General features: G+C 46.6%; 1 protein-coding gene across 7 annotated transcripts in view; it reads left to right on the top strand.

The window, feature by feature from the left end:
• Positions 1-13711, top strand: part of tacc1 (transforming, acidic coiled-coil containing protein 1) — a 164185-nt gene that overhangs the window by 130181 nt on the left and 20293 nt on the right. For all 7 annotated transcript variants that reach the window (XM_052040791.1, XM_052040792.1, XM_052040797.1 and 4 more), the window contains 3 exons: positions 5607-5659; positions 9549-9692; positions 12943-13019. In XM_052040791.1, coding sequence (XP_051896751.1) covers positions 5607-5659; positions 9549-9692; positions 12943-13019 — 274 coding nt within the window. The remainder of the gene's footprint in view (positions 1-5606; positions 5660-9548; positions 9693-12942; positions 13020-13711) is intronic.

Below are 13711 nucleotides of genomic sequence, written 5' to 3'. Positions count from 1 at the left end.
CTGCAAAAATATCTGGCAGAATTGGGTTTAAAGCTAACTCCATGATTGGCAGGCAGGTGATAAAGTTATGTTCGTAGCACAAGAGTTCTGAGACACATGAGTATTGTCTCACAGTTGGAAAACTAGTTCTGTACACAGAGGGTCGAGCAGCATCTGTGGGAGGAACGGAATTGTTGACGTTTCGGCTCATAAACCTGCAGTGCACGCTCACTGACTCTTGGAAAGCTGTGCTGCTGCTCGCGCTGTTGACAATTCAAATCATTTCTTTAAATCTTTTCAAGGCATCACCTCTCCACCTCTCTGACCCTACCCACCACCCCCTCCCCACCCCCCCAGCCCATTGCTCTCTGCAGTCCTCTAATTCTGGCCTCTTGGTCAACTCCGATTTCGATCCCTCCACCACTGCTGGCTCTTCCTGTAGCCACCTGGACCCTGGTCACTAACAGGACACTCAGCAGGTCAGGCAGCATCTGTAGAGAGAGAAACAGAGTTAATGTTTCAGGCTGAAGACCTTTGTCAGAACTCGTTTTGTGTTGTTTTAGACTTGTGTTATCTACTTTTTTTTTGCCTTTCATTCCCTCACTAAACCTTTTGCTATAAAACTTGGTGCAGTTGGTCACCTCCGAATATTTGGCTCAGTCTTTATTTTTGTTCTGCAAGGCTTTCAAGAACCTTCTTGGGATGGTTTTGATGTAAAAGGTGCAGGTTTTTGTTAATAGCCCAGAGCATTGCAAGTCTCCCCCTCAATCTCTACCTCACTACCTTCGTCTCACCGATCCCTTTTCGACGATCATTTTGGCCCAGTATTTGGTAACCTGTCCAAAGATCACCTTAAATGGAGAGAGAAGCATGTAAAATCATTAGCCTGAAACATTAACCCTGTTTCTCTCTTCACAGATGCTGCCTGACCTGCTGAGTGTTTGCAGCATGTTTTATTTTTGTTTCAGATTTCCAGCATCTGCTGTATTTTGCTTTTCATTCACTAAGTGGTTTCAGTGTCAATGATGGTTTAATAAGTCTCAGGTGAAGCTCCTTGGAATGTTTTAATGTGCTGGTTGGCAATATGTAACGGAAATGTCGTGGAGTGTTGGCATTGAATGTGCACTGCTGCTAGGGACACGTGAATCTGCTACTGACGATATCATTGGGTTTGTGCTCTGGCCCAGGAGTGGTCGAATCTAAGGACCATTGGCCCGGACTGCTTAATTGATTACAGCTTCAAAAGCAATGGGAGCAGACTCGGCCTTTTGGCTCCACCATTCAATAAGATCACATCTCATCTCTGTACCACCCACACTTTCCTCTCCCGATGCTACATCACCCAAGACACTTTACCAGACTCTTGTAAACTTGATGGTCTCCAATTTCATGGCCTGGTCAACTCTGGAACTAAGAGGCGACAGAGGAAAAGGTGTGATGGGGCCAGGCACAGCTGCTCTTTCAAGGGGCTAGTAGTGGAACTGTAGACTGAATGGCCTTCCTCTGTAATGTGGCTTTTTTGTGATTCTGAGAGGTGTTGAGGGGTGTCACAGCCCTGTCTGATGTGGCTTATGAATAAGAATCATAGCACGGGAGGTCTTTCTACATTGGGCAGTGAGTCAGTAACTCTGGGGAGAAGGCAAGTGAAGGGGATTGCAGTGAGGTTGAAGCTTCTCTCTGCCCGGGCATTCAACACCTGCATGGTGAAGCTGCAGCGTGTGGGGATGTTACAGTGATGGCTGATTTCATTCTCTGCAGTTTGCATCAATAGACAATGATACTTAAATTGATGCAGAGCCTTATGCTGATCAGTGAGCACTCTCTGTGTTGAATTGTGTTGAGTAAACCCATATGATAGGTGCCACAAGCCTTTACTTTGGCCACTTTTAAAGTTTACATGTTGTTCAGATCCAGTTTTCTTTTAATGTATTAATTTTTCAGGATGTGGGAGCCACTGCCCATTCCCTAAGTGAGAAGATGGGGGTGAACTGAGGAGGTGGCTTCTGTACCTATTTCATCGTCAATCGCAGGTCTGGAGTCACGTATACCAGACTGGGGAAGGATGGCAGATCTCCTCCCTGGGAGGATGTTAGCAAACCTGATAGGCTTCAACGATAGTTTTGTGGTCATGGTTGTTTTTCAGAAATAAAGATTAATAATTGAATTTAAATTCCACAGCAGCCCTAGTGGGATTTGAACTCTGGCCTCCAGAGCGTTAGTGTGGTCACTGAGCCACCACTGTGACCACATGGCGTTTGTGCCCAGCCCTCTGACAGGCTCAGAGTTCCTCCACAGGGCCTGCAGTGGGGGAGAGCCGCCTACGAGAGGAAGCCCATCGAGGAGAAGAAAGTCAGCGGCAGGGTTTGCCTTAAACCCCCGCATCCACCAGGAGATTCCTTCATCGCTTGAATTCCTTTCTACTCTTAATGAGTTAAAGTCTGATTGTCTGCTACTTCTCCAGGTGTGAATATCCAATTCCAGCCTGGATGATGTTATCCACCTGGGCAGCTTCCTCGACCCAATGAAAAGCCAGGTCAACTTTTACAGAACAATCTAGAACAGCTGATGTTTAGCACTTGGTCTCGGTCTCAGCCTGACAGGTCACCACCGTGTTTAACCACTCACATCGATGTGGCTCGGAATTCACCTCTGCTGCTTGGCGCCCGGAGGGTGTTGGTGTGGTCAGCTGGTCAACGGGATCACGATTTAGTCCTCTCCTGAAAACACTGGCTGGTGTGGGACTGACTCTGCCTGTTGTCAGGGGGTAGACTACTGTTGGGGTGCAGTTCCCTCTTCTTGTGGGGGTGTGGGCTCTATTAGGGTGGTAAGTACCCTGCTCTTGCAGGGATGGGGGGGCTGTTGTTGGGGTGCATTTCCCTCCTCTCTCAGAGCATGGACTCCCGTTGGAGTTGCTGAAGACACTTTGTCACCGGTACTGGCAACTCGAGTGCAGCTGGATCATTGGGCCCCCACTCTTTGCGGTGGTGAAGTTCTTCACTGACAGCAGCCTGTTTACCAGAGATGGCTTTCTCCAGAACTGTCAGTGGGCTGTGGGAGATGTGGAGCGATAGTGATAATCATCAGATCTTGAAGGTCACCCTGGTTAGTTGAGCAGACTGGGGGGAGGATGCACAAAGGGAAACAATGAGAGAGGCAGTGGGGTGTTTCCTATGATTTAATAATACATCTGAAAACATTGCTGTAGTGTCAATACCATGGTATAAACAACTTTGTGTGATGTGGCTTTTTGCATTCTTAGAGCTATAATTGAGAGCCATTTCTGCAGAAACTGCTCTATGGTTGGTGTATTTACTGGCTGAGGTCCCACCTCATGTTTACCCTGGTTACAGTCAAGGAGAGATGCATAGCACGAACATAGTGTTTTCCAGTTTCTGACAACTCACTCCCCCGTCTTCCTTTCCGACTCCCACCGGTATGCCCAGGGCCCCTCTCCCTTTGTTCACCTTCTCCTTCCCTCCTCTCCCACCATGTTACCCAAACTCATCCCCCTCCTCAACCCCATACCACCTGCCCATCACCCACCTACCTATCCACTGGGTTTCTTCACCCTTGGCTCACCTTTCCTAACCCCCCCACCCCATCTGCGTCTGTGCTCCCGTCACCTCTCCCTCACCCACTTCCACCTGCCACCAGCCTCTGTCCCACCATCCCCCTATGCTTCTACACACCAGCTATCTCCGCTCTCCACTCTCAGTCCCGATGCAGGGTCTCGACCCGAAACGTCGACCATCCCTTTACCTCTGCAGATGCTGCTCGACCTGCTGAATTCTTCCAGCAGGTTTTGCTTTGCGCTAGAAACAGGCTTCCCGCATCAACCCCCGTTCATATCCCCTTACGACATAGAATGAAGGCCATTCAGCCCTCGAGTCTGTGCAGTTTCTCGGAGCATTCCCATCAGTCCCATCTCCCCTGTTTACAAAGCAACGTGATTCTTTTGGTACAGGATCGTTATGCTTCACCACCCATGTTAATGGGTATTCCACAAAGTGGTTACGTTACTGTACAACAGGGGCCTGATCTGAGGGCATGCTGTCAAAAACCACAGCAGCAACTGGGGAATTTAAATTCAACTAATTAAATAGATCTTGAATAAAGGAAGGGGTGATGAACACTGACTGTCCAAAACCTTCAGGGCTGGAAGTCTCCCTTTCTCACCCAGTCTGGCCTCTATGTGACTCCAGATCATGAGCCAATTGGTTGACTCATAACTGCCCTCTGAATTATTCCAATGAGCCCCTGGGTTGGGGGCAGTTAGGGCATGTGCTGTAACAAGTTAAAAAGATGTTAACTCTTGCTGTGTAAATACTCGCCACAACAGGTATATTTTCATGTTATTTCATGCTTCTTTTCAACATAAAAGGAGGCCATTTGGCCCATCATATGCCAGCTCATGGAGCAATCCCTTCCCCCCCACTAATATTCGGTATGACCCATTTTTAGATAAGAGGCTCCTTTGTAACTGGGTTTTACAATCCAGCCGCAGAGCTCCAAGGGCACAGAGGGTATTTGCTGGGCCATCCCAGCTGCTGATCTGTGTGCTTGCTAGACCGTTCCAGAGGGCAGCTGCTGCTCGACTGACCAGCTGCGGGTCTTTTAGATGCCAGACTGAGTAAAGGTGACAAATCTCCTTTAGGATGTTACTACAGCAGATTTTTACAGCACTGAAACAGGCCCTTCGGCCCACCTTGTCCATGCTAACCATCAACTACCGATCTATACTAATCCCACTTACTAGCACTTGGTCCTAACCTACGATGCCATTCAAGTGCTCAAGCAGGTGTTTAAGTATTGTGAGGAATCCCTGCCTCCACAAACTTCTCAGACTGAAACTTTTACTGAAAGTAACCCTTATTTAATTATCCAAGTTTAAATTCCCCATCTACAATGGTGGGTCTTCACTCACATCTTCAGGTTATTACAAGATTTATGAGAATGTTGCCAGGACTCGAGGGCCTAAGTTATAGGAGAGGTTGGGCAGGTGAGGACTTTTTTGGCACGTAGGAGGCTGAGGGGTAACCTTAGAGGTGTATAAAATCACAAGGGGCACGGATAGGGTGAACGCGCACAGTCTTTTCCCCAGGGAGAGGGAATGAAAAACTTAGAGGGCAGAGGTTTAAGGTGAGAGGGGGAAGATTTAAAAGGGACCCGAGGGGCAACTTCTTCATGCAGAGGGTAGTGGATATATGGAACAAGCTGCCAGAGGAGGTGGTTGGGGCAGGTACAATAACACCATTTAAAAGACACTGGGACAGGTAATTGGATAGGAAAGATTTAGAGGGATATGAGGTGAACGTGGGGAAATGGGACTAGCTTTGATCGACATCTTGGTTGGCATGGATGACTTGGGCCTAGACTCTGGAGTACTAGGTCAGTAGTCATGCATGTCTCCCAGAGGAACACAATAACCAGTATGTTGCATGTATGTTTGCCTTCCCTTGACTGCTGTGCATCCAGTCATTAACCCCAATTAATATCTGATGCTTCCACACATCTCATTTAAACTGGAACCATCCAAGAGCCAGCTTGATGTGCTCCCAGTTAGTCTTATATTGCTGCATTGTAATCATCGTATTCCAAACTAACACAGGTCTTTGCTTCAATTTTAGGTTTGAATAAATCAAAAGAATTGGACCACTTGGAACAACATGCCTCGTCAGCAGTAAGTATTTCTTTGAAATCTCTTAAATCTTCATTTGAAAGATCTTTTTCAGGCAACACAACCTTACGGGAATTGTAAAACAAAATGTTTTAAGAGGGAATTCATTTTTTGAGATAAAAGACACTATGTTGCTGGAGGAACATGTAGATTCCAACATCTGCAGTCCATTGTTTCTCATTCATTTTTCTGAGGTTTTAACTCTCAGTCAGTACAAATCTTTCTCAAGAGGATAATTCATTTCTCTCGGGAAAGACTTCTGGCATGGATCCCTGACTTAACTGGGCAGTTGTCGACTGTTGACCAGCCAACCTTTGGCAGTCTGCAGCTGGAAGTAATGCATCGAATTTAAAAGGGCCCAGGCGAGTTTGCAAAATAAAAATGTTCATTTTGAGTAATTACCGACAAGAGCTTTCTTCTTTCCGAGCTCCTTCAGTCTAGACCTGTGCCATAAACCAAGATTTAATTGTTCGCAAGGAGCTTACAACAGGTTAAAGCAGCATTGACATGTTTCATTAGTGTGATACTGGATCTGGGTGCAAGCTTTTCCACGAAAGGAATCCTCACTTTTTTTTTGTTAGTGCAGTGCCAGAATACGTACTCAAGCTTTGTTTTGTATGCCCCTCTCTACCTCCACCAGGGGACCCCCTAATATCTTAAATCGTTAACCCCGGTGCCAGCTGCCTGTTCTGTGTTTATGAAGAACTCACAACAGGCAGATAAAGAGAGGACACAGGATAAAATTGCCAATGAGCAACAAGGTGATGCAAGGCATTGCTTCCACTGTTGGAAGAAGTTGAACTAATGTCAGGGGATGATCATTACACAGAGAATGATGGAATTTCACAGGGAATAAAGTACATAAAGACATAAGAAACAGAAGCAGGAACAAGCCATTTGGCCCATTGTGCCTGCCCTGTCATTCACTGAAGTCATGGCCAGTCTTCTTCCTGCATGAACCAGGCATCCCCTCATTTCCTGTAGATCTAAAAATCCTTTTGGTTCTCTCTTGAATATATTCAGTGACTGAGCCTCCACTGCCCTCTTGAGTAGAGGATTCCAATAACCTGAAGTGTAGCCGCCACTGGAGTATCAGAAATGAAGCAACCGATGTGTGCACAACAAGCTCCCTACGTCAGAGACAGCTTTAATTCCTTGTTCTGTTCCTGGAACAACTTGAATGATATTTAGGATTCCTTTGACCCTCAACACAGGTAGAATCCGTGTATGGAACTGATACCAGCAAAGAGCAAAGCGACAATGGCTTGATTGTTTAGAAATGGTGATTGAAGGACAAGTATTGGGCAGGACAGATACGGTGTTGTGGAACACTGCAGGCATTGCCTGCACAGGTGCTTCACTTGGACAGATGAACCTGTGATTAAGTCGAGGCAAAATGAGATTATGAAGGTTGTGTATAAAACTGCTTTAATCTGGAGAAGGACAGCTGCAGGGCAAAGCTTCAACTGGAGCTCAGCTAGACAATCAAAGCCTGAAATGATAACTGCATTTTTCATTCTCAATAAGCCAGCTTTCCTTTTGAAATTTGTTGCAATGACAATCCAGATAAAGATGCAGTTCTCCATCAAACTGAGGAAGCAGATCGATGAAGTTTCCAGAACTACTGGTATTTAGTAACCAACAAAATTCATCAAACTGGATCTGTGACTGGCTTGGTGATGGGATGCGGCGGGTGATGGGTGAGGGTTGTTTTTGCTTATGATCAGTGAAGCACTGCAGGGATAGTTGCTGGCACTCTTGCTGTTGGTTGTATACATTAACAATCAGGATGTGAGATGGAGGAGATATGATTAGTAATTTTGCAGATTACACAAAATTTGGTGTTGCTCTCAATGAGGAGGGTGGTGTTCAGTAACAACAATCTTGCTCAGTCACTGAGATGGGCAGAGCAACGGTAGATGGATTTAATCATCAAAAATGTGAGATGATGCACATTAAAAGGACTAATAAAGCTAAGATGTACGTGACGAAAGGTTGACTTTTGGAAGTACTGGGGAACAGAAGGACCTTGGTGTTCACGTCCAAGGATCCCTGGAGGCAGCAACACAGGTAGGTAAGTTGGTTAAGAGTTAATGGTTCAGGTCAATGACTGTCCATTGGAACATTTGTTGACCTGCATCATTAACTCTGTTTCTGTCTCCATAGATGCTACCTGAGCTGCTGAGTGTTCTCGGAAATTTTTTGCTTTTCTTCTGGATTTCCAGCATCTCCAGGTTTCCTTTTAAGTTGCATCCAGCTCAATGGCTCAGCTAGTCGAGCTGTTATCTTACGCCTTCAGTGACCTGGGTAAAATCCTGACCTCCTGTGCTGCCTGTGTGGAGTTTGCACGTTCTCCCTGTGACCATGTGGGTTTCTTCCGGGTGCTCCAGTTTCCTCCCACATCCCAAAGACGTGCGGATCGGTAGATTAATCAGCCGCTGTAAATTGCCCCTAGTGTGTAGGTGAGGGGTGGTCGAATCAGAGTAGTGTTGACAGGCATGTGAGGGAGAATAGGTTATAGGACATGACTGGGGGCTGGGATTACTCTGAGAGCTGCTGTAGGCTGAATGGCCTCCCATCTTGTTACAAAATGTGAGAACTATGACCTTCTGCCATTACCAAGCCTGCCCTGAATCTCCCACCAATGGTTGCCCAACATGTTTGTCATGGTGACATTCCACCAGTTGGAAAGTGAAAACCATTTGATTGAATGATTGTTCACGTAGGATTCCACAGGGTAAATGGCACAGAAGCAGACCATTGGCGGTGTTTGTGCTCCACAGGGTACTCTTCTCGCCTTCCCCCCTATACATCCATCAGCAACACCCTCCATCCCCTTCTCCCTTGTCCCTCTCCAGCCTCCCCTTAAACGCATCTGCACAATCCTGGTCAACCAATCCCTGTGGGAGCCAGATCCACATTCTCACCCTGCTTTGGGGAAAGGGGTTTCTCCTGAATTCCCGACTGGATTTTTGGATGCACTGTTGATGGTCAAATGGCCTTTTTAATCCAGTCCAATAATTTGATGTAATTGGTTCAAAGGCATTGAAAACAGAGTACCTATTTTCACAGTCCCTGTGACTTTTCTCCATGGTTGCAGTTGTCTCCTGAAAGTTAATCTTCAATTCCTGGAGGCGGAGAGGAATCCAGGGTTAACAGCTCCTAAGCCACAAAAACGTGGCTTGGTGGATTAATTGGCCTCTGTAAATTGCCCCGAGATTGTAGGTGAGTGTAGGAGGAGCTGATGGGAATGTAGGGATGATAAAATGGGTTACGGCAGGATTAGTGTAAGAATGGGTGTCAGAGAGAGATACAGCATAGAAACAGGCTCCTATGCCCATCGAGCCTGCTCCAACCATCAACCACCCATTTACACTAATCCTACATTAATCACAGTTTTTATTCACCCCACATTCTCATCAACTTCCCCCCCAGATTCCGCCACTCACCTACACACCGGGGACAGTTTACAGCAGCCAGTTAACCTACCTTGTGTGCCTTTGGGACGTGGGAGGAAACTGGAGCACCCGGGGGAAACCCACGCGGTCACAGAGAGAACGTGCAAAGTCCACGCAGACGGCGCCCGAGATCAGGATTGAACCTGGGTCTCCGGCGCTGTGAGGCAGCAGCTCTGCTAACTGAGCCATCCATTTGTTTGATGGTCTTGGTAGTTGGTGTGGACTGGGTGCACTGTCAGCTCTGTTTCCGAGCTGTGTCCCTCTGTGACTCTAGGCAGGAGTGGGGAGAATGGTAAATAAATGGAGACAAGTGAAACCTGAAATTCCCAGTGGAAGAGAGGAAAGTTAAAACTGAGAATGCTGGAAACAAGGTCGGGAACAGTCGATTAATCGGAAATTCTGGAAAAGCACAATAACTGGTTTTATCTCCTCAGCACATCTCTGCAGCTGAGATGAACAGTAGTGAGAGCATCCTGTCCTTTAAGGCACTCCTGAGTGAGATGGAAGGATCCGTGGGCAATGAGTTGAGCAGCCTCCAGGCCGACAAGACAGCTGTGCTGAGCTTAATCAGAGAAGAGGTAACCAGGAGTCATTACCCATCAACCCCTCCCCAGGCCGGCGGCCCTGTTTGTTTTTGCTCCAATAGTGGGGCAGGTCAAAGTGACTCTGGGTTCAGGTGGGCCCAGGATTGCGAAGCTCTGTTGGGTGACAGACATCCAGGAACCTTTCGCTCCACTCCCGTATCCACGTGGATTCCACAAGCAAGGGTGCCATCCAGCTGGGATCGATGGGGAACTGCCTCTCTGATCCTAAACTAGCCAGGCCTAGAGAGGGGGGTCAGAGGCCTTGTTCATTTGAATGGAGATTTCCATTCCTGTAGAATACATTGGAAAAGTCAGGTTATTTTTACTTACTTTAATATCTTCAGTAATTTATTGGTGTTTTAAATTAATTTTATTTTTAAAACTTTTAATATTTTTGATTATTTAAAGTTGTGGTCTTCTAAAGCTTCAGTATATGTGAGACATTTCAAAGCTCTTCCAAAACCTCCTTGGCTACGGCAGGAGGTAAGTCTACTCCCAACCCCCCACCCCGACACATCCCACTCCTCAAACCTGCCAGCCTTGCTGATGGAGGCCTCCTGGGGCAGGGCATTGACCAGGAGCCGGCCTGGTGGACCCTGACTGTAGGACTTGGTTTTGAAGTGGGATAGCTCTGAAACAAGTTCCCAGTCCCTGGCATTGGGGAGGCCTGGTGGGGTTGTTATGACTGTCCCAATGCTTAAATCAGTAAGCGGACTCTTGTGCAGGAGTGGGAACCAGGTGTGGTTGGGGCAGGCTGGGATCTTGGATTGTAATGGGCAAGTCAAATAACAAAAAGTTTGTAAGTCCCCGTGCGTGGGTGAGGTTTGGATTACTGCAGTGGGGAAAGGTTTCAATTCTACACCCAGCCTCACCTCCGGCTTCAGTTCTGGGCTGCCTGAGACCTACCTGTCACCGAGGCCTGGCTATGTCTCCCAGGTTAGCTGGGCTGGCCCTCTATGTCTGGGTGGTGTGTCCGTGCTGTGGAGCAGGTCCTGCTTGATTTTGCCGATAACCCGATTTCTGTTGTGGTCCACGATCAGTGATTTGAAGGGGGGCCTCACTGAACGGAGCTACAATAGGCAGCCCAACTCCTCACTCCTCCCCATGTATTGTGGAACACAGAGTCTGTGATCACTCTCCCACTGAGCTTGGTGAGCCCGCATTTACCACATCAGATGGCAGCCCATTCCACACTCCCACCACGCTGAGTGAAGAAGTTCCCCCTAAACCTTTCCCCTTTCACCCTAAAGCCATGTCCTCTCGTACTTATCTCTCCTAATCTAGGTGCAAAGAGCCTACTCGCATTAACTCTGTCTATACCCCTCATAATTTTGTAAACCTCGATCAAATCTCCCCTCATTCTTCTGCGCTCCAAGGAATAAAGTCCTAACCTGTTCAGTCTTTCCCTGTAACTCAACTCCTGAAGACCCGGCAACATTCTAGTAAATCTCCTCTGCACTCTTTCTATCTTACTGATATCCTTCCTACAATTAGGTGACCAGAACTGCACACAATACTCCAAGTTTGGCCTCACCAATGTCCTATACAACCTCACCATAACATCCCACTCCTATACTCAGTACTTTGATTTATGAATGCCAGGATGCCAAAAGCCTTCTTTACAACCCTGTCTACCTGTGACGCCACTTTCAGGGAATTATGTATCTGAACTCCCAGATCCCTTTGTTCCTCCGCACTCCTCAGTGCCCTACCATTTACTGTGTATGTCCTACCTTGATTTGTCCTTCCAAAATGCAACACCTCACACTTGTCTGCATTAAATTCCATCTGCCATTTTCTGGCCCATTCTTCCAGTTGGTTCAGATCCCTCCGCAAGCTTTGAAATCCTTCCTTGCTGTCCACAACGCCTCCAATCTTAGTGTCATCAGCAAACTTGCTGATCCAATTCACCACATTATCATCTAGATCATTGATATAGACAACAAACAACAATGGACCCAGCACAGATCCCTGAGGCACACCGCCAGTCACAGGCCTCCAGCGTGAGAAACAATCATCCACTACCACTCTCTGTCTTCTCCCACACAGCCAATTTCGAATCCAGTTTACAAACTCTCCATGGATACCTAGTGTCTGAACCTTCTGAACTAACGTCCCATGTGGGACCTTGTCAAAGGCCTTACTAAGACATTTTAAATATATCTGCCAGGGCCCCTGCAATTTCTACACTAGTCTCTCTCAAGGTCCGAGGAAATATCATGTCAGGCTCAGGGGATTTATCTACCTTTATTCGCTGTAAGGCAGCGGTCAATTAGGACCTTGTGTCTGCCCAGCCATTCAATAGGACCATGTCTGATCTCACTCCACTTTCCTGCTGTTCTTCATAACCCCTGTAGACCAAAACCCTATCCCAGCCTTGAGCATATCATTGGGCCATCCTGCCAAAGGTTCCCAACCCTCTGAGAGAAGATTCCCTCCTCAACTTCATCTCAAATGGGCCGCCTCTTATTCTGGAACTAACCTCCCTGGTTCTAGATTCTCCCATGAAGGGAAACATTGTGTCAGTAACTCCCTTAGAGACATATCTGTTTCAATGAGCATTGTCTCTCATTTCTTTAAACTCTGATGAGGAATCAACCTACTGAGCTCCCTCTGCATGGCCTCTACTGCAGGTATATCCCTCCTTAAGTAAAGAACAAAAGTATTCCAGCTGCGGTCTCACCAACAGTTATACTTTTATACTCCACCCTCTTTGCAATAAAGACCAATATTCCATTTACCCACTGTACCTGCATGCTTACCACGTTTGATGTACATGGGCAGCTGCATAACTAGCCTGTGTTTTAGGGTTGGCATCTAATCCATGCTTCAACAGCTTCTATCCCACTGTTGTAAAACTATTGAACAGACCTCTTGTATGAATAGATGGACTCTTTGTCCTCACAATCTACCTAATCACAGCCTTGTACCTTATTGTCTGCCTGCACTGCACTTTCTCTGTAACTTTAACACTTTATTCTGCATTCTGTTATTGTTTTCCCTTGTACTACCTCAATGCACTGATGTGATGAAATGATCTGTATGGATGGCATGCAAAACAAAGTTTTTCACCGTACCTCGGTACATGTGACAATAATAAACCAAGTTACCAATTACCAGTGATGATGGGACTGGGATCAGGAGGTTTGGCGACTTGCTATTGGGAGGGTGCATCCTGTGTATTGGTAGAAAAACACTGGTCACTGTAATGTGTGTCTCCAATGATGATTTCTCTGTGTTACAGATTATGGGGAAGGAGATAGAAGTAAAGGAGTGGAAAATAAAGTATGAAGACAGTCGACAAGAAGTCATTGAAATGAGGTACTCAAGTAAATGAAAGTATAATTGACCAAGTGTTGTTGAAAGCTGAGATGCTTCAATATTTTGGATTTTTATTTGCTGACGATTTGTTTACAGGCACTGGAGCAGAATTCATCCACAGCCAAGTGCACAGTTTAACAAAGTCTGAAATGTGGTTTCATTGAATTTGAAGGCATTAAATTTCATGAGCAGAGTTTAATGTGAATATTCTCACTGTGTGCATTTAGCACTTGTACTCTGGAGAACGAACTTTACTGCATTGTAGCAAAAGAAAGTCTGGTAGAATGTCTTTTTAGTGATTTGCAAAGACACCAGTGAGCCTGGTTTCTATGGGTCTGCCCCCAGCTGAATTGGAGGATGGGCAGTGTTGGGGTGGGAGGCATTCTCAGGGACAGGAACAACTCTGGACGTTATGGGAAATGACAGCTCACAGGGTAAAAGAGCCTTGGGATCTACGTTCTTGGGAGAGAGTGCAGACACCAACAACTTCTGTTTATGTGGAGTCTTTAAATATTACAACACAGGAGGAGGCCATTTGGCCCATCAGGCTCATGTCGGTTCCCAGCAGAGTAGTCCCATCACTACGATGATGCTGGAGGAACTCAGCAGGCCAGACAGCATCCGTGGAGAAACGCAGGAGGTCAATGTTTCGGGTCAGGACCCTTCTTCAGGACTGAAGATAGGAAAAGGGG

Source organism: Pristis pectinata, chromosome 29 (genome assembly GCF_009764475.1).
Source record: "Pristis pectinata isolate sPriPec2 chromosome 29, sPriPec2.1.pri, whole genome shotgun sequence".
Lineage (NCBI taxonomy): Eukaryota > Metazoa > Chordata > Chondrichthyes > Rhinopristiformes > Pristidae > Pristis > Pristis pectinata.
This window is presented reverse-complemented; position numbering and strand designations above follow the sequence as displayed.